Below are 20,916 nucleotides of genomic sequence, written 5' to 3'. Positions count from 1 at the left end.
GGTGCGCTACTCTCCAGTTGATAGAAGTCCGCCCGGATGTAACGCAAGCTTTAGCTCGGTTTACGCATCTTCGGGCATTTCCAATCGCTCATGGCCAGAAATCGTGCAGATCGGCAAATCATGCGCGGGCGTGCGGTCGTGATTCGCTTGTCGATCGTTTGGCTAAGGCTTGTTTGGGGAAATGAAGCTTGCGCCCCGCGTCGGCGATGCGAAGTGAAGAAATTGCCAGCTAGATCAGTGTAGATATGAACAGTAATTTATTGTAGTTGGCCTTCAATACTGTGTCTTCGCTTGGCGATGGTAGTTCGTGTATGTTCAGAAGTGGATCGGTAGGAGCAAGGATATTGAACGAGCTTGGCAAAGCTTGCTCAAAAACAAGGAGAATCCGTATCTCGATATCTCCGCAGTTGACACACAACTGATGCAGATTTCGGTTTCGCGATCGAAGCATTTCTAGAACCCTCCCCCTGCATCTGCAGAGGTTTGACCGCGGGGAACTCGCTCGCTCTCGTATCTCGACACGAGGGCATAGACTGGACAACAGGCGAACTCGAAGAGTAGGAATTTCTGATTTGTTACTTCTTCGCAGACTAGAAACTAAAAAGTCCACTCCTCCTCTTCCCATACGGATAAACCACCAACGCCGCAATGAACAAGCCAATGGTAATCCCAATCGCAACCTGAATCATACCAAACCCCAAGCTAAACACCGAGCTACCCTCCGCCAGTCCCGACGGGACCAGGATGAAAATGCCCGGGAGAATGGCCGTTGCCGCGTGTCCGTGCCAGAGCCGACTGTACAGATTTCCCATTATGCCGATTGTGAACGAGCCGACCGTGTTGGCGACTTGCGAGTTTGAGCCGAGCTTTTTCGTGCTGAAGTAGTTCGTTGTGTACCCGCTCAGGGCGATGATCGTCATTGGGGGCAGTTGTTTCCATTTACCTTGGTTGATGATTAAGAGCCAGACTGTCATGATTGTTACGAAGGGGAAGCGCTGTACGTAGGGGTTTGGGAAGGCCCCGTCTTTCGGACAGTTGATGTCGGATACGGCACCGTTGTCAAGTAGTCCGTAGATGGTTGTTCCGACTGTTATCCCGTAGCCGATGAAGAGGGAGAAGATGATTGCGTAGACCATTCGGATTGAGCCCGCGATGATTTGGTGGGACTGAAGCTCGAGACTGCTGCAGAGGACGAGGAATCCAGGAAGAATCAGTGCGATGGAGGCTTGGGAGATGGCGGAGAAGCAGAAGAGGTATTGGCGTTTGCCGTCGACGATGGCCTTGGGAATACTGCCGAATGCGCGGGCGAGGAAGGACGTCACCACAGTCGAAGATACTTCGAATACGTTTGAGTACAGGGCTGAGCGGGGTGCAGCAATGTGCTGCATCGCTCCCACGAGAATGCCATTGAGGAAAATAATTGGCATGTCGATCGGTCGCGCGTTGAATGCGAATGGTCCCACTGTCGCCGTTGCGACACCGTAGATTAACACAACGATGTACTTGGAGTACCGTGGTTTCTTCCTCACTACCTCATCCAGCTCCTGCACCGCTTCTTCAATTCCAATAACATCGTGGATAACGTTCTTGTAGATGAGATAGGTATCGGAAAGACGAGCGAGGTCGACTCCCTGTGCCACGCGAACGAGTTTCACCTCAGTTGTTCTTGTTGACGGATCATCGAATGACATGATCATGCAGCCTGGGAGGTAGAGAAACTGGCTGTCAACCTCTAGCACTTTGGCCGTCATCTGCATGTATTCTTCCAGTCTGTGAGTCGGGGCACCGAACGTCATCAATGCCCTGCAGAGCTGCATGATGTATCGCTGTCGACAGATGATCTCTGCAATGTGTACCGTCACTCGGATCTCGTCTTCTAGTCGCACTTTCCGATCAGATTGCTTGCCACGTCGTTTTTCTGCTGCAGATAATACCTCATTCGATACCGGAGTGCTCGCTCCACTCAGGCTCCCTGCACCTCCACTGGCACCAATCAGGGTGGATGTTGACGTGTTGGGCGGCCTTTTGTACCACTTCACTTTCCCTCTTTTCGCCGTCGCCGCCCCAGACCCCGAATCTGATGATCCCGTACGCGACGCCGGCCCTGGTATCACAGAACCCATCGAGGACATAGATGACTGACTCGGTGTTCGCGATAAATTGTCCCCATTTTGTCCGCCCCCATTCAGCTTGATCAACTGTGAAAGAATGCCACCACCGCCTGATCGATACCGTAATCCCGAATCCATACTAGATTCATCCTCGCCTCCGACTAAATGCGCCCTGCGATACGGATAGGGCTTGCCGCGTACCTTGCGCCGCATTGCAGAGTGATCTTGCGTGAGATCGCGTACTAGGCGATGCGCCTCGGAGCTACTTTCGACCTTGTGCTCTCGCTTCTCTTCCTCGGTTTTGTGCTTGTTGTCCGTCACGTCAGAAAGAGGTGGCTGGCTTCCCGTTGCCCAGTCGCTGTGATACACACCCGAGTAGAGATCGTCGCCGCCGGTGGTTGGGCGACCCATTCGTTCGCCCCAGCGAGAGGCCTTCTGCTTGAAGTTTGTCGCCGCGATGCGTAGTCTGTTGCGGGTGCTTTGCAGGTTCAATGTGTCTGGAGCAACAGGCTGTTTCTCTTCTGATGCCTGGAATTCTTCTCCCTTTCGCTGCTTTTCGCCGCCTGATTGACCCTGCTGTGATCGCTCGCCTAATGGTGTATCGGCAATGTCCTCTGACTCGTGCGAGTACGGCATAGCAGGCCGATGGGGAAGCCCCTGTCGCTGAGAGCGATCCCATTCTGCTCGGATGTCCTCTCGTGGTTTCTGCCGTCGTGCATGCCGCGTGGCGTCGGCATCGGAGCGGAACCGCACTCGTAAAGGCTGTGAGGGTTCTGGTTCATCTGGAATGGCTGTATCGCCAGAGAACCTCGCGTTCAGATCTTCGATCTTTTCCGGGGGTCGGTGAAGTTGGTTTTGCTGTCACTGTCAGTCGAGGAGGCATCATTGCGTTTCTCCTGGTCGGACATTAGGTCTGGTTATGTCCTGGTATATCTTGCTGGAAACATTTAGGAGAGAAACGGCCTTCGATGACAGTGTAGCGAAACTGAACAGAGTAGCTGTTAGTTCTGGTCAATCTGAGGGTCGGGGGATGCAGTCTACCATTCGCTGCAAAAGCCCCGGCTGCGGAATTGGCGTCGACAAGATGTGTTTCTCGAATGGCTCCTGCTAAATTGCACAGTACAACCAGACAACGACATCAATAATTCTGGCTTGCATTGACGTGGCCATATTGTCGCTCGAATGAGCTCATGTGGCGCGACGGCGTATACTCCATCAAGTCGTGGCTGGGTCGCAGTCCGGCGAACAGAACTGGCCAATAATGGCTGGTGGAATTCGGGATTGTTCGTCTAGAAGCAATCAGACTTTACGTGCCGCGATGAGCCACGGTTTGGGTCCACGCCACATATCGGATTACTTGTCCGAGCGATCGGGTTCAGTTTGCGCCGTTGCCAATCGGGTACTGTCGTCCTATTCATTGTATTACGCGCTGAGACAAACCTCCCTGCTCGCGCACGACATTTGCAAGATGGTGAAATCAATCGGTGAGTCAAGGGTGAAGATGAGTCCGAAAAATGGCTGTGGTTATTAGCCTGAAATGCATTAGGCCATCATGGAATTATCCATAAGTGTATGCTCAGACCCAATTGACTCGGAACCCCTGGTTGATCAGTCAATCGGCCATCTGGTAACACGAGGCTAGAGAATCCATTGTTAGCCAGTTCATAGAATCAGTGCCGCCAAGGTTAAAATGGGTATCGGGCATCTAGAAAAAGTCAGTGGTACTTCAGTGATGGCACTGAATCATCAAGAGAAGTCTCAACTTACCATCAAGCTCCAATCCGCCAGCACATCAGGCAACGGCTCGATCGGCATTTCATCCAGCACATTAGATGCCGCCCCCATACTGTCCAGGCTCTGAACATTCGCCTCCAAAATGCGCAGGCACCTTTCTTCAGCCTCGTCCGCAGCCCTGATAACAAGTTCCGGAAGCTCCGTCCTTGATATGCCGCGAATTAGTCCCTCGACCTGGGCATGGACTAGACAAAGGAACAGATAGCCCTTGACATTGGTTTCTCCAGCTTCAATAGACCGTAGAGACAACCTTTTTGCTTCTTCCAGGGTGGAAACAAGGTGCGGTGGTAGTGACTTCGTACCGAGGCTGTCTTCTTCTTGAAGTAGGGCTTTGAGCTCAGCAGCAATCAGGAAAGCAGCCTGGATAGAGTTGGTGCGGAAGGTACCTGAACTGCATAGGGCTAGTCGGGTGAGATCATCCGGTTTCGAAGGGATGAATTTTTCGTCGAACTTAATGGAGCCCCTGCTTGGCGAGAATGGGAATATCGTGTGCCATTTCGTCCATGATGCCTCCACTACCACCATTCTCGAGAAAGCGTATTGATTAGCACGCGTCGCGGCGCCGAAGAAGGGCATGTGGAGTGATGATAGGTATCGACGATAGAGGAAATCGAGAATGCGAGTTTGGAACTCGGAGGGCGCGTTTTGGCGATCGCTGGACTTGTACCCTTGTAGCGTGCGACAGAGGAATCTGTATGAAGAACGGAGTTCGGCGTCCATTCGAAGCGTGTCCTCATATCCCGCATGAGCGGCAATGCCATTCAATGCTTTCAAGATAGCCAGACGTAACGGGAACATTTTCCGAAGAGCCAGTGGGACTGAAGTTTGGGTGAACACAGTTTCTGGCTCGGAAGTTGCATCCTCATAATCCAATGCTTCATCATCGAGGTTACTGGGAGGCTGGGTGTTAAAGTCTTCGAGAGAAATCATGGGAGGTCCGCCTGACTCCATGCTCGTGTGGAGTGCGATCTCTAGTATGGTGTTCCATAGTCGACGACGCATTTCTCGAGAAAATGACGATAGTTTGGGAAGGAATGTCGGATCGCGGTTCAGGCCCATGTGGACTGCGACCCGAATCAGTTCACCCGTCGCGACCCAAACCATTGCCCCCTCCACGCCGACAATCTCCCTGGCAAGGATGAGGAGAATCTGAGTCTGGAGAAATGGTATTCCAAGTCTACTTTTGAACTCGGGCTCGGAGATCCAGGTCTGGGCTTCGTGGATCCACCTGATGGCCGAGACTCGCATAGAGAAGTGATCGTCGTAGATGGTTGCCCCAATGGCAAGTACTAACTTCAATTGAACCATGAATGACATGTTGGGCGTCTCGGTCGACATAAGAGATTCATATTCTCGCTTGAAGGTTGGAATATGGAGGACCCGGTAGACGCTTTCAAAAGTCCGCAGGTAATTGTCAATAAGTACATCTGCGATCTCTTTTGGCGGCAATTCCGTTGTGGGAGGACACGGCCATGCAGGTGTCCGCTTTGCTTTGATGACTTTACCTAGATACTTGCACCTCTGCAAATTGCGCATTGTGTTTGAGGTCTCACTTTGTATGTAGGGCTCGATGATATCGAGGATCTCGGCAAACTTAAATAGCGCGGGGTCAGCGTGACTCGTTTCTGTGGTATCAGCTGGTATCTTACCTGAGCAGCCCCATTCATCCAATGGCTCTGGCCGAACACACGAGTCTTATGCATTATGGTGCGGGAGATCGCAGGCGGCTGACCAGCAGTCGCGCTCTCTTGATGTACATGGAATGTTCCGGCGATGTGAGAGGTTGTGGTACTGATATTGTAATGCGGGCTGGGCGTATTCACGACGGACTGTTGCCTCGATGCAGAGAGCTGCTGCTCAAGCTCACTAATTCTCGATCGTAGCGACTCAGTCTCCTGGATAGATGAGTGACTCATTGGCGTCGAAATCATGGAGCTGGGTGCGGTTGACATTGGCGGATGGCTCGAGACGGTCCTGGCACTCCCCGAAGTGGATTGTCCATCCACCTGCACTGCAAAGCAGTTCTCACCAGGATTTGAAACATTGACAACCATAGACGATCTCTGGGCATCGCGATTGCGCAGGGTAGGTGGCGGCGAGAGCTCCTTGTAGATGCAGGTCGCGTTCTTCGAGCGGCGACAATTGCTACACGGAGCTTCGCGATTGCACTTGATCTTTCGTCTCCGACACAATTCGCATGCACTGTATATTGTCAGCTTTGTTCTTCGTATAGATTCATGGGTTTGTCAGTCCACCCAAGGTACTTACACAGGCGGTCGTCGGCGCCGGCGTTGGGGCTCTGGGTTCGGGTAGTTGGGTCGCTTGGTCAAGCCGTCGTCCGCCATGCTGACGTTCATCGCATACCAGGCCGATATCAGGATTTTGATCAAATTTGAGGTCGCTGGAATGATATTATTTCGCAGAAATGGCCGATTCGCAGCAACGAATCGTCACAAACTGGCGAGATTGGGGAAATGGAAAGTCGGGGCCGAGGATTGCACAATTGGTCCGTCTCGTCTCCCATTCCCCGAGCCAAGGTGGGGCAGGCGGTAGATAGACGGCATTGTTGATATGCAGGGTAGTATTTACTTACTCACTCTCCCTCGTCTAACCACCTCTTTGTTACCACTACCAGCCTCAATCCACTCCACTATGTCACAGTGGGGGCCCGTGCTCGATGAGGAGATGGAAGCTCTACGACGGACTCGATGAGGGTGTTGGGCTTCCTCGCGATGCCCTTGCTTATCTTCTCTTTTTTCACGATTCGGGTCCGCATGCTCCCACGGGAAACCTATCTCGTCCAGACCTCCAATTTCAAAGTGCCTGTCAACTCCCTAATAATTACGGCCCTGATTTTCATATTTATTGGCACGTCCACTCTGCTCTTTTACTTGCCAGCATATGCTGTGTCTCGCGGTATGACTGCATGGTTCGCCTCATACTTGGGGGTCAGTTTCAATGTGGCGTCTCTATTCGAAATTCGTCTCCCATCAATTCTAGCACCTCGAATCGGCCCATTGAATCTCCTTGCCGCGGGAAGGTTTGCCGCAGGGATCGTGATAATGTCTCAATTCTACCAAGTCTCTTCCAGCCCTGGTGCTACTTTCGGTTGCCACTGGATTCACTTCAGGGACAATCGCCAAGAGCAGCGTTCAGGCCTTGAAGGGTTCTATCAACAGACCACGGAATACCAGAAAATTAGTTGCGGTGGATATGGCGATTGTGGTTCTAGGCATGCTATTTGGGCCACCATTAATGAAACATTCGTGCATCGCTACACAAGCTACGAGCAAGCGTCACTATCCAGTGGAGAGGCGTGTGTTTTGGTGGCTGTGCAACCCCTGTATCCAAGGAATATATCCCAGAGGGGGTTCATGAACGAACGTGAGAGTAGGTACACTGACTGAGCTGCGTTCATGGACTGAAGCAATAGCCTGACCACCCGGGCTTGGAGACACAGTAAGCGAAGCACCGAATACAGCATCCACACTTCCACCAGTGGCTTCAGCTGGTGTGGCAGACCTGTTGACGCCAATCGTGATGTTTCCAACAAGATCATCAGCAAGGGACACCAGCAGCAGCAGCCGACCTTCTGTCACTAATGAGTTTCTTTGACCCCCAAGGCATTCTTGAAAATCTGCTTCAACATCAGCCAGTTAAGGAAATTGGCGATAAAAATATGAAATTGGAAGACAAAACAGACATCTGCGATGATGATGAGAGTGCTGGAACCGATTGTGGCGTGGATGATGATTTTGAAGAGAATATTGTGATGTTGAGAAATTACTCGATGATATCTACTAGTGCGGACGGGGCCACATTCGAAATGCATCGGCTTGTGCAACTTGCTATGCGGAAGTGGCTTGAGGCCCATGGACAACTTGAACATTGGAAGCAACAATTCATCGAGATACTTCATGATGCGTTTCCGACCGGCGATTTTGAGACATGGGTAGACTTCGGCAGAACCCAAAAAACCCATGACCCAACCCAACCCAACCCAACCCATCATGGGTTTTGGGTCCTGTTGATTTATAAGTGATGCTTCAGTGTTCATGTTGTTTAGGGGAGTTGATTGTGTGAGATACAAGTAGACTGGTGAACAGGTATATAGGCATGCACGTGATCCCAGCCCCCATGATTATCCCAGTAACCGTGATATTTCAACAGGTCCAATTCTAGAACCCATCATGGGTTATGGGTTTTTGGCGAGAACCCATGACCCACGATGGGTACCCAGTGGGTACCCATTATAGTGTAAACAGGACAAACAGTTCCGAAAGTTAGACCGTGGACTCCGGTCTGAGCTTTTTTTCCTTCTCGTTCCTCTGTCGAAATGCTGCATAATTAATGCACTTTCTGGCTGTAATATTGAGTAATCTGCTTACCGATCTAATTCTGGATTAAACGGAAAGAGAGAAGATTGATTGCACTAATTTCTGGATTTCTTATTCTCGTATACAAAATCATCGTCCTCTCGCTCCTTACGCCTTCTGCCAGATACCCGTATCTGGGTTACACTCTGTGGCAATGATGGCTCTATATCGATATCTACTAAATTTGGAGATGCCTCGCATGACCTCTCCTCCCTCTCATCCTCCTCCTCCCTCTCCTTATCCTCCTCCCTCTCCTTATCCTCCTCCCTCTCCTTATCCTCCTCCCTCTCCTTATCCTCCTCCCTCTCCTTATCCTCCTCCCTCTCCTTATCCTCCTCCCTCTCCTTATCCTCCTCCCTCTCCTTATCCTCCTCCCTCTCCTTATCCTCCTCCCTCTCCTCCTCATTGTCACTAATGAGACCAAACTCAGTATCATCTTCATCATTTATCTTTTCCTCTTTTGCAACCTGAATCTCAGCCTCAGTAAAATACTGCTCAAGTGCCTTTGCCTCTTCATTCTTCAGAGTAAACCTTGTCCCGCATAGATATAACATTTGCTCCTCGATTGTTTCTGACTTCATCCGGCCACGGCGATAATGGCAGATATCTCGGGCTGTATTGAAGAGTCGTTCAACACCAGCACCTGTTGCTGGGATAGAGAGAACATCACGAGCAAGGAGTGCAATTGCAGGGAAACGATACTGATTCTCTCGCCAGAATTGAAGAGGGTCAGCATCAGTTGGATCTAGTAAGATTCATCAATTAGTTTAATCTGACATCAGATAAAGAGAACCAAAGAAATAAAGAAGCATACCACTATTAGATACTGGCTCATCTCATCGCCAGCTGGCTTCACAGAGAAATTGCTCTTTAGCATCTTGTTTAACCGAGAACTAGATGTTGCTATTGAAGGGGCGTCACTTGGTTGTTGTTGACATGCTGCAAGACGCTCTTGGTATGGAAGTAATGACTCCCGGAAGGACTTTCGGTAGGTGTCGCGCCAGTGAGGCTCCCAGTTATCTTGAAGAAAGAACTGGTATCGGCTATCTGGTGCTAGCATTGTTCCGACTCCATAGATATGTCCTTTTAGGTTGTCGGTTTGAGAGTAGTACTCATCAAGCTTTAAGCGACCAGCCTCAAGTGCCGCAAGCATATCCTTCTTCCATAGAACACGTTTGTGTCGAAGCTGTCTCTCTGCATCAAAGAAAAGATCAAAGAGAGCATTGTAGAGCTTAAAGACAAGGTGGGTTGTAACCTCTGTGGTCTTTGAGAGCTCTGTTGTAAAGACATAGAATGGCCGGGTGATTTGGAGAAGATACTCAACTTGACGCCATTCTTGATCATTGAGCAGCATCTCATCACAGTCATACTCATTGCAGAAAGGCCCAAAGAAAGCACGTAGTCTCTTGGCCCGACGAAGCATCAGAAAGGTAGAGTTCCACCGAGTCTTCACATCCTGGATTGGGACAAGTTGTGATTCTGTTAGGGATGCTTTCTCTTGGAGCTTTAAGAAAGCTGCATGGCGTTGAGGACTTGCTGAAATATAGATCGCAAGATAGCGGACCTTATTTAATGCATGTGCTATCCTCTGTGTTTTGTGCTGAGCATTTGCCTTTGCCGCAGATGACCGCTGATCTGTCCATCTTTTTTCTGCAACTTCATTTTGAGGGACAGCCTTCATGCGACCAAGTAGCTCATTCAAGCTAAGCTGGATAACATGAGCGAGGCAGGGTATGCGGATAACTGTTACATCACTAGGGAGTGATCGTTGAACAGCATCAACCATTGTTTTATTGTTTTTTGCATTATCAGTAGTAATGCCAAATACCCGATCCTGGATTTTGTGCTCAGCAAGGGTCTCGAGGACAAAACTACTTAGATTTGAACCCTTATGGGAGCCATAAAGTGGTTTAAATCCAAGTAGAACCTCTTGATACACCCAGTTACTATCCACAAAATAGCCACTGATAGCCATAAATGCCTGGTTGTATGGAGATGTCCAGCAATCTAATGCAATCGAGAGTTTCGCATTATTAGGGAGCAGGTTGAGGACTGTGCTTTGCTGCTTTTCAGTAAGAGTATGTAGGCGACGACGCATTTTGGTAGGAGAGGGAATATGAGGAAGGGAGGCTGAGGACCGGTTGGTTTGGAATAGCCGATGAAATGATGGTTCGGCAAAAAGGTTGAATGGAAGTCGGTTAAGCATAAAAAAATCAAGTAGTTCCTTTTCCCAGATATCTTGTGAAAAAGGGACTTCGATTGGTGGAGGATTCTATTAATTTTATGTGGTTAGTAGTTAGAGAAGATCATAATACTAGGATAGAATAATAAGAATAAGTCCATACTCCCTTTTGAAAGAATCCAGTGATTTCACGTTTCCTGTTCTGTCCTGCGTTGCGACAAGTTATGGTATTCAGATGCTTTGCCATTGTTGATGTACCATAAAATCCCTCTCCATTTGGCAAAAATGTATTTGGATGCTCTACAACTCTAGAGCAGAGTTTGCACATCACTTTTGGTGCACCATCTTTCGCATTCGCAACCTGTTCAAAGTTCTCCCATATCTTTGAACTATGATTCGCATCCCAGGCTAGTTTGCTCTTCTGACCATAGTCAGTTTGAAGCCACCAGTCAACCCATTCTGTATGTGCCATAGCGTCGTAAAGCACATATGCCTTTCTCCGATCAGGGCCAACACGGGTAAAAGAGAGTGGGACTGGACAGGGGGATCGAAGGAAATCAACAGCATCAGAGGGTGTAACTGTAACCTGACTATTAGAGGGTGTAAGATTCTGAGAAGAGGGTAGAGTGTAGGCAAGATGATCATAATCCTCCCCAAAGGTAGAGTAAATGTCAGATTGCTGGCTTTGAGACATTACAACCACTAAGGGAGATTCTGTAAGGGGGAGAGGAGGGAAGAAGGGGGGAGTACGCACAATAGCAGGGAAGGCAGTGATTCTCTAAGTCTAAGTAAAGAGGAGACAGGTCACAAGTAATAATATATAACAGATTATAATTGGCTGCTTAGCCCCACTAATATGGGGATACCCATGAAAACCCATGAAAACCCAGAGAACCCATAGAAAGCCCATCAAAAGCCCATCAAAAACCCATCAAAAACCCATCAAAAACCCATCAAAAACCCATGAAAACCCAGAGAACCCATAGAAAGCCCATCAAAAACCCATCAAAAACCCATCAAAAACCCATCAAAAACCCATCAAAAACCCATATAAAACCCATATAAAACCCATATAAAACCCATTCCCACATTTGAGCTCCCAAAAAATTTCACCCTCGACCCCTCAAAGGCCTTCGGTCGCGGACCAAAGTCCTGCGAAGCCAACTTTTCTGCCGGAGAAAACAACAATGAAAGCTAATTTGGAAGTTTTCCCTGCGGAATTTTGAATCAACCCTTATATTTAAGCCCATAATAATTAAAGAAACATTAGATGGGGGGGGGGGAGATTCTTAATGATTTTTAGGAATACTTTTCAAAGAATGGACCTACTTTACATGGGATCAATTATATATTTCCGCATCTCAAATCACCAAAACACTATAACTGCCTACTCAAAGGTAAATCTATTTTTTTGAGTGGTAATTAAAGTAGAACATAGAGTTCACAATATAATTTTAGTCTTTAGAACAAAGGTTTCAATGGATTTTGGAATTAAATAATTGTTATTCAAGAGGAGAACCAGAACGGTTGTAAATTACAATGCTTAATGATCGGATTTATGAGCGCCAAGACCTAGATTTTATGCAAAAATGGGTTGAAATGGGTTGAAATGGGTTTTTGGGTAAAACCCATGTGGGTTGTTGATTTATAAGTGATGCTTCAGTGTTCATGTTGTTGAGGGGAGTTGATTGTGTAAGATACAAGTAGACTGGTGAACAGGTATATAGGCATGCACGTGATACCAGCCCCCATGATTATCCCAGTAACCGTGATATTTCAACATGGGTTATGGGTTGGGTTGGGTCGGGCAATTGAATACCCAAAACCCACGTGGGTTGGGTAATGGGTCCAGACCTTGGACCCATTATGGGTTTTGGTGAAGTCTAGACATGGGCTGTGTGTCAAACGCTCTTTTCACATGTACAATCCGCGGTCACGCAGCGGCCAGATGAGGAGGGTATGTTGCAAAAATGGGCCAGCCTAGTCCATAGAGCAGCATGGTTTGCGTATACAAAGGGAGATGTTATCGAGAGTGAGAAGATGGCGGTCTTGGTTATGAAGACAACAACGAGATTGTTTGGTCCACACAACGAGCAAACAATTAATAGTATTGAAATGAAGGGCTAGTATATCTGCTATGTGGGAGATGGAAAGACGCAGAAAGCTTGCAGTTGCAGATGATGGAGACACGGAAGCAGGCGCTCGGGCCAGAGGATATTTCAACTCTGACTAGTATGGCCAACCTAGCATTGACCTACTTGCATTAAGGACGTTGGAAGCAGGCCGAAGTGCTCTACCTGCAGGTAACCAAGGCCCGTAAGCAGGTGCTAGGACCAGAGCATCCCCACACTATGACCAGCATGGCCAGCCTAGCGTCGACGTACCGGAATCAGGGGCGATGGAAGGAGGCCGAAGAGCTCTACCTACAGGCGATAGAGGCCCACAAGCAGGTGCTAGGGCCAGAGCATCCTGATACTCTGACCAGCATGACCAACCTAGCCTCAACCTACTGGGACCAGGGACGATGGAAGGATGCTGAAATCTTACAACTACAAGTGACGGATACCCTTACGCAAGTGCTAGGGCCAGAGCATCCTCACACTCTTACTAGCATGGCCAACCTAGCATTGACCTGTTTGGATCAGGGAATATGGAAGGAGGCCGAAAAACTCAACGTGCAGGTGATGGAGACCCGCAAGCAGGTTCTCGGACCAGAGCATCCCGACACTCTGACCAGTATGAACAACCTTGCTCATACCCTTAGGTCATCGGGTCAATACACAGCCGCTTTGCAGTTAATGGCCGAATGCGTTCAACTTCGCGACCGAAAACTAGGCCCTGACCATCCGCATACTATATCTTCCAAGTCTGCTTTAAACGAATGGCGCGGGAAGGTTGACTCCCCGTCCGGCACAGATGGTGCTTGCAATGAAACATTTCGTGGACGCAATCGAAAGGCCGGAACGGTGGAGTCGAATTCAGTGGAATGAGATCATGAAGGATTGTGACGAAGTTGCGACGACATGGAAGACAGAGGAGCAGAATAAATAAACTCGTTCCCAATGCATGGCCCTCGTCGTCTTACGTCGGTATGGAAGATTATGGCTAGCCTCCAGGGCTGAGGCTGTCATGTTATATCTCTGTTTCCTACATTTTAAGTTTCATGAGATGTGTACTTGGTCGTGGTGATGAGGCGCTGTGAGAAAACGATAGACACGCAGCCCAAAATCACTAACAAGGCCGCTCACTAGGTGGTATCCATGGATCCTATGTGCTGCGGGAAGATTAAATTCTCTGTGGCCAATGAGGTAGCAAAGGAGCCGCAGTATGATGAACTTAAATTAATGGGCTTGGTTAGGCGGTCTTGGATGCTTGACTCTGTATGTACATACACACACCTGTCTAATGGTTGTCTGATGGTCGTAATGATAGACTGAACCCATTACTCCCTCGGTCCCAGCTCAAAACTGAACTGCTTCGAAAGATGTGACACTCTCCAGCGTGCAAAGAGCTGCGCATTCTCCACCAAGATCCGCCGCATCATCTCCCCTCTCTCCTCTGCACCAGGCCACACGCCCTGCCATATTCGTACATACGGCTCCATGACCCCCAAGGCCTCCTTGGCCCACCTCCCTGCCCTCTCCTTGCTAATTCTCCCCTTCTGCACCATCCGCCTCTCCAGCTCCCCCAGGAAACATTCCCTCTCCTGCCCATCCTTCACCGCAGCCTGCATAACCGCTATTAGTATATGTGAACGGATTGACAAGTCCAACTCATCCATATCCATTCCTTCTAGTCCTAGCCCAGCTATCTCCTCAACTGCAACAGCGGCTAGGAACTCCACCTCCTCCTCGCTTCCGACCTCTTCCTCCCAACCCCTCCACCACGCCTGCACTCCAATCCCTCCATCGGGCAACCCACACCATATCACCTGCTTCAACTCGCCATCTCCCTCGGCAACCTCTCCTCCCGATGCCTGTGCGGAATACTCTGCTTCCGACCAGTGTATATCATACTTTCCCTGTGCGACCAATATCCCAAAGCTATTAGGCCACCAATCTTCCCGAGAAGGTTTATTAGCCAGACGAGATGGAGATGGATCAGGAGTAAAGTAGTCGAGCCAGAAGCGCGCATGTGATTCCGAATAGGGAGGTGCGCTGGGGCAGGCCGTGTGCAGGCGTGTCATGGTTGCCTCCAGCGTGCGGAGGGCTAGTGCAGTAAGAGTTTCACATGGCAGAAAGGGCTGCCTACGTCGCGTGCGCTCAACACTGTAGGCCCAGCGGGGGAGTTTCAGGACGTGTGCGGATACCGTACCGTGGTGCGGCATGCCTAGCGGGGAGGAGGAGTCGGGGAGGTCCTGGAGGTCAGGTGGGCGATAAAAGCACGCTGTGGTGCGCTGGGCGAGGAAGTGCGTGGAGTAGTATGAGCGCCAGGCGCAGGAGTGCAGGAGAGCGTGGTGGGCGCTATAGAAGGCAGGAAAATCAGAGAAGGTGGGAAAGTCCCCATCCAGTTGCGAGGAATAGCGGTAGATGGCTGCTGCTAGCTGTGCAAGGTAGAATACATCCAGCGTACCGTTATTTGTTAATTATATAGTGCTATTATAGATTACCATAGCAGGAGGTAGCTTACCGGTTAAAGCGTAACTCGCCCTCACCAAAGGACCAGCCATTCGCGTGCAGCTTGTCCACCACATCGAATACCCCGTTGTCAGTCCACAGCCCCTCATCTAGATAGATGAATGCGATCCGTAAGACATCCTCGTGGCAATTCACAGACACGATGCCGCTTTCAACATTGGCCAAAAACTCTTTAGCGCTCATTGTATCAAAGTACGTGCAGCGGTAAGGGGGAAAAAGTGGTAATTGAGGAAGAGAACGTAATTATCAAGGACTGGGATGCACCTGGGCACCTGGGCGGGCATTATCAGTGGCCGATGACCTTGGCACGCTTGGCACGGCTAGTTGATCACGTGTCGCGATCGACAGACAGATGGATCCGATCGTCATCAGTTCTAAAACACGTGGAGACCAAAGCTAAGATTGGCAATATAAACACAAGCACTCTGTCTACTATGGCCTTGGATGATATCTTATAGCTTTCCTCCTTCGATTCCCGAGTACCCTCACCGGCTAGTCTCTGACTACTGACCCTTCCAGCTTCCAATTGGTGCTTCTACGCATCTATCCCCAGCCCCAAGCCCGGCATGGATTGTGTATCCCAATCCTTAGTACCCATATTGCCAATCTGGTCGTTGGCATCCGTCTCCCGCTCGGCACACTGCGCGAGATACACCTCACCGGTATCAATATGGGCCGCCGGGATCAGCGCCTGATCCTTCTCCTCATGATGTAGCACCTTGGAGAAGAGCAATGCCGGCCACGCTGAAAGCAAAGGTCTCGAAGCTACTAGATTATGCCTCAAACAGAATGGCGCAACTATGAGGGGTACAAAACGCGCATGGTTGCTAAATAAATTGGGACTCCTCTGAGAATGCGAACGAAGTGACAAGGTCGTTTTCTGGATCAAGAAATGCCAGACCTATCTTGATTGAGGCTACCGCTGTCATTGTCAGCCCCGAGGTTTCAGCAGCATATAATCGAACGCTGTCTTTCCAAAGTCTCCAAATTGCCGGAACTCGCGATATAAGATGCCTCAACTCAAAGTACGGAGAAGAACTATTTATCAGAGAAGATTCGAGATTTGCATTTATAGTGCCTCATGGCCCTCGAATAGACTGTATATTACTGCGCACTGAAATAACTCTTTAATTCTGAGTACCGGAGCCATTGCCGTTTCTTGTCTGTTCCAGCTCTCTCATCGCCTTATCATAGGTTTGGTACAAAATCCATGAATATTGTATCATTGCTCATTCCTGAGATGTGGGTGGGTCTCCTAATTCGCCATCTGAGGGGATGTACTGCCACTAAGGCCGGCTGATGCAGTAGCATTCCGAATGCCATTGTATGGTAGCCGAATCAACTCGGTAAACGCATATCCATGATGCTAGACTGGTCCCTAGATATAGGATCTCTCAACAGCGGTCTATTATTTTGATCGACAAAGTGCCTTAAGGTTGTTTCCCCCTCAGTATAGCACGTGTGGATTCCTGCGATCCGACAGAATCAATCAAATCGGCCATAATCAAGGATACGAAACTACTCCGGGACAATTTGCGTTCTCCTCTCCGTCTCTCTTTCTATGTGTGTATACGTGTCTCACAGTATCTCGCTACTGCCTAACAGGGAAGCACCTAACTGGCAGCTATGCCTACAGCGCAGATTCGCAGAACTGCTGCTGCCAGTAGGTTGATTTGGCCCTAGCTGAGCGACAATTGACGGTAGCCGCACATCTATGTGGGATCGGTGAAGAGTTTCCTCGACCATGGTGAATGTCTTCAACGCTCATCCGAGCAGAATAGCAATGCAAGCGCGAGCGCGGGGGCCGGGGCCGGGGCGCAAGGAGAAAACATAAAAGCAGACCCCGCCTCCTATCGGCCGTCGGTTGAATTGACAATATTTGCGCTCGGTACAGTACATATTACTCGATCGGCAATGGAAGACGCTGGCCGTCCGAGGACCGTGTGGATCGATGAGACTCCTAAATGGTACTGGGTGAGCGAGTCGCTAATGCCGCCTTTGCCATGGTCTAGCCCCCAGTCCAGCGTCGTAGCGGCCAATCGCGACTAGCCTTCGCCGGCTCTCGTGCAACGCGAAATCCAAGCACGGCCGCTGAAGCCCCAGCAGTTGATCGAAGATCCATGGAGGCCGTCGGAGCCGATCATTGAGATTGTCTATGCACGGCCGGTCTGGCTGGACTCGCCAAGCTGAGAGACAGAGACAACCGCAGAGTATCCATCTCCATTGGCGGTGGAGTAAAGCGAACCTTCAGCATTGGTGGTGCAGTTCAAGGTGGAAAGGTGAGCTTTATACGGGGCATTCTGGTATACCAAGTTGATAAGGTCCTCTTCGAAGAACAGTTGGCCCAGATGCTGAACGCCGGCAGCGCTGTAGCTGGAATCCTTGCCCGTCACACTAGCCTGGACGGTAACGTGAATATGCGTAGTGCGAGAGGTGAAGTAGCCCGGGAAGTTCTTCTAAAATTCGGTCATGCCGGCTGAGTCGGTTCGAGCAATGTCGCGCAGGAAGTTCTCGTCTATGGTACCGTCTTTGCGAGTGGACCAGCCATCCATCTGCGACGCTGTATCTAGGTCGATACCGGTGAAGCCGCCGTATGCGCCAGTGACATTGCAAGCCAGAACAAAGTCAGATCGTTTCTGGCAGCGTAAGACGATGTACACATGATAAGCAGCAGAGAGAAGCTCACTACTTCACGATTGGTAGAGTTGGTAAACTGTAGTGAGCGTTATATCGCTAACATGCGCAAGAATATGCGGTTTTAGGTAATAACAAGTGGTGACGTGGTAACCTCAACGAGATATTTTTGATCTGCAGCTTTGCAGTCATGGCGCTTCTGGTGGTAATGTACCGGTCCTCGACTTGATAGAATGCACTGATATTCTCATGGAGACGCTTCGTCCATAGTTGGTCTATTTCTCGCTGCTAACGCCTCTCGCAGAATCTGCTCCATTGTTTCTAGAGCCCCAACTTCTGCTAAGTCAAGCGGCGTGCATGCGTTGAAGGAATTAATACCAGGATCAACACCAGCACCTAATAGAGTCCGGACGGTGTTTTCATGTTCGTTTTCAACCGCCCAATGCAGAGCCGTCCAGCCATCATAATCCTGAAGATCTCTTATTCCACTGTCTCCCAAAAGAACCTTGGCAATTTCGTCCTCGCCCTCCTGGGCAGCAAGATGCAACGCCGTCTTTCCATTGTTGTCCCGGGCAGACCTATCAGCCTCTTGACCGAGTAAAAGCTCAAGAACTTCAATTTGGCTCCCCAGAACCGCTCGGTGCAACGCTGTATATCCGCTTGAATCGTTGAAAGACAGGTCAATTCCACGTTCGATGAGAAGTTGAACCATCAATTCGTGTCCAGCTTCCGCAGCCTCTAAAAATGCTTCTTTGATGGTCTCATCAAGGTTGGTACCGAGGTCAAGAAGCATATTTGCGATTGCCACATGCCCATGGAGTACTGCATAGTATAACGGAGTCCGACCATCGATATCTCTGACGTCTGATCTGACTTTGATACTCAGCAACATTTTTACCGTATCCTCATGTCCTTCCCCAGCTGTATAATGCAGAGCTGTGCGAAGTTCATTGTCGGTGAGATGCGGATTGCTGCCCCGTTGGATAAGCAATTGAACGACAGTTTCATGACCTTTTTGGGCGGCCAAGTGCAGCGCTGATTCCCCATGTTGATTTTGAATCTGATCGATGGCCCCGGCTTCCAGTAAAGCTGTCGTTATACCAACATGGCCCTCGTTAGCCGCCCAATGTAGCGGAGTCCACCCTGTATGACTGAGAGCATGTATATCAGCCTTGTGATTCAGCAAAGTAGGAACTATCTCTTCATGTCCTTTTGCTGCCCAGTGTAAGGGGGTCTGTTTCTTGTCATTTATGCTATCGACATGCGCTCCAGCTTTTATTAGCATATCGGCGATTGTTGCTTTTTCTGAAAGGACAGCGAAGTGTAGTGGCGTGGCCCCACTCTCATCTGAAATTGAAGGACCGCTTCCGGCATCTAGAAGCAGCCGCACGGTCGCGGCCTCACCGGCGCCACTGGCTTGAAGAAGAGGGGTTTTTCCATCTAAATTTTGGGCAGACACATTCGCCCCAGCTTTTATGAGACACTGGACAACGTCAACGAAACCCATTGAAGATGCCCGGTGCAATGGCGTATCATTTTCGTGACCTTGCAGAGATGGATCTGCTCCCTTATTCAGAAGCTCCTGTACGATAGCAATATAACCGTTGCCGGCAGCGAGGTGCAGTGGCGAGTCGCCTAACTCATCTTGGATGACGACAGTTGCTCCAGCACAAAGCAGCGCCCGAACAATCCCAATATGCCCTTCCGAAACAGCCAAATGAAGAGGCGTATGACCATGGGCATCCTTGACATCAATAGAAGCTCGGTGGCTCAGCAACATCTCTGCAATCAGGCTATATCCCTTGATGGCAACCGCATGTAGAGTCGTTCTTTGAGTCTGGCCGATCCTTACATCCGTAATGGTAGCTCCTTTATTCAAAAGAACCTCCACAACGCGATCATATCCCGTTATAATGGCATAATCGAGTGGACTAAGTCCATTCTTATGGCGTGCATTGATATCGGCTCCCACATCGATGAGTAAAGACGCCACGTTGCAGTGACCGAAAACAGCGGCCCAGTGCAATGGCGTGTTTCCCTCATCATCAGCGGTGCAGGGGTCGGCTCCTCCTTCCAGATAATGCTTGACAATGCTTATATGTCCACATGTAACTGCAGAAAACAATATCGTTCGTCCATGTTCGCGAAGACTAGATGAATATGCTGAGACAGCGAGCTGGGCGAAACCCTCAGCGGCTTGCGCGAGAGCCACGACATCTGAGGGTTCCAAATAATCAAATAGTTCCAGAACAATCTCTGGGGGAAGCGGGAGTCCCCACCAGCGGCCCATGTTGAGTGTCGTTTTCAGTGAGTGTAAGGATAAGGAGAAGCTGAGTCCAAGTGGTCAGTGGCCCTATCTTGCGGAATACGAGATTTAGACCCATCACGTGCGGGCGGGACGGTGTGTCCCAAAGGGACAGACCGCAAATCGGGTGAAAATCTTAGATGTTTTTCCTAGATATGATTCCATTCAAAGTAGCCTGGATCAATGTCGAAGCGCAATGGTACGCAGATCTGATTTCGAATAGTTGTAACTGCATGCCTACTTCGATTGTTTGCATGTCACCTGACCCGCAATCCTCTTTCCGCAGCCAATCACTGTTCTCCCCCCTCCATAGCTGATACGTACACACAAAATTTGTCTTTCCTATGTCTATCCACACATTACTATCGTACATCACCAACCGATTCACCTTCCCTCTAGATGTCATTTGGAAGACCCGATCTACCAAAATGGCTTACCTCATGATGATAAGCTCTAGTGGAGTTCCGAAACAAATCTTACTATTGAGCCTGCCTATCAACTTGACTCCAGACATACCCCCAGGAAGCACCAAGCTCTCTGCAGTAAAAGCAACTGCGAGATGCAGAAGGGAGAAGTTGACACTTTGCCAGTTCTGGAAATTGAGCCGCCGAACCAGACTAGAATCATCGGCATTTCCATTGCTCCGGTGTTATCTGTTGCTCTGTTCCCGTCGATCATGATACCCTCCCCGATTATCTTGATGAATAGGCCTGCGATCTAAATCATCTTATACCGGGTCCAGCGTTGGAGGGGGCCGACGATGGGTCCGGCGACGCACAGGGTTAACGTGACGGTGTTGGTGGCGTAGACTCAGTTTTGATAGCTCTAGGGCTTTGTGATGTAGACATACGAGCTCCAGTAGAGGCTCCGGATATAA

The 20,916-nt window shown here is 49.6% G+C and overlaps 6 protein-coding genes across 6 annotated transcripts; 1 reads left to right on the top strand and 5 right to left on the bottom strand.

Annotated features, from left to right (window-relative positions):
* Positions 1-590: 590 nt before the first annotated feature.
* Positions 591-2,747, bottom strand: N7532_000987 (threonine/serine exporter family protein; the record flags this gene model as incomplete). The annotated part of the gene is made up of 1 exon (XM_056613481.1): positions 591-2,747. One exon carries the CDS (start codon positions 2,745-2,747, stop codon positions 591-593), a length of 2,157 nt encoding a protein of 718 aa, XP_056478522.1.
* A 976-nt stretch (positions 2,748-3,723) lies between these two features.
* Positions 3,724-6,250, bottom strand: N7532_000986 (Zn(II)2Cys6 transcription factor; the record flags this gene model as incomplete). Its single annotated transcript, XM_056613480.1, has 4 exons — positions 3,724-3,816; positions 3,879-5,498; positions 5,555-6,107; positions 6,174-6,250. The coding sequence occupies 4 exons, from the start codon at positions 6,248-6,250 to the stop codon at positions 3,724-3,726; spliced, it is 2,343 nt and encodes a 780-aa protein (XP_056478521.1).
* A 4,171-nt stretch (positions 6,251-10,421) lies between these two features.
* N7532_000985 (uncharacterized protein) lies at positions 10,422-10,710 on the bottom strand (the record flags this gene model as incomplete). The annotated part of the gene is made up of 2 exons (XM_056613479.1): positions 10,422-10,553; positions 10,627-10,710. Coding segments are annotated over 2 exons (216 nt in total), but the record flags the coding sequence as incomplete, so codon positions are not given.
* Positions 10,711-12,814: 2,104 nt separating this feature from the next.
* N7532_000984 (uncharacterized protein) lies at positions 12,815-13,453 on the top strand (the record flags this gene model as incomplete). The annotated part of the gene is made up of 1 exon (XM_056613478.1): positions 12,815-13,453. The coding sequence occupies one exon, from the start codon at positions 12,815-12,817 to the stop codon at positions 13,451-13,453; it is 639 nt and encodes a 212-aa protein (XP_056478519.1).
* A 452-nt stretch (positions 13,454-13,905) lies between these two features.
* N7532_000983 (uncharacterized protein) lies at positions 13,906-15,283 on the bottom strand (the record flags this gene model as incomplete). The annotated part of the gene is made up of 2 exons (XM_056613477.1): positions 13,906-15,002; positions 15,118-15,283. The coding sequence occupies 2 exons, from the start codon at positions 15,281-15,283 to the stop codon at positions 13,906-13,908; spliced, it is 1,263 nt and encodes a 420-aa protein (XP_056478518.1).
* Positions 15,284-17,981: 2,698 nt separating this feature from the next.
* ftmI lies at positions 17,982-20,024 on the bottom strand (the record flags this gene model as incomplete). The annotated part of the gene is made up of 1 exon (XM_056613476.1): positions 17,982-20,024. The coding sequence occupies one exon, from the start codon at positions 20,022-20,024 to the stop codon at positions 17,982-17,984; it is 2,043 nt and encodes a 680-aa protein (XP_056478517.1).
* Positions 20,025-20,916: the final 892 nt, after the last annotated feature.

Source organism: Penicillium argentinense (assembly GCF_028826775.1).
Source record: "Penicillium argentinense strain IBT 30761 chromosome Unknown utg000002l_segment0_segment0, whole genome shotgun sequence".
In the NCBI taxonomy this organism is placed as follows: Eukaryota; Fungi; Ascomycota; class Eurotiomycetes; order Eurotiales; family Aspergillaceae; genus Penicillium; species Penicillium argentinense.
This window is presented reverse-complemented; position numbering and strand designations above follow the sequence as displayed.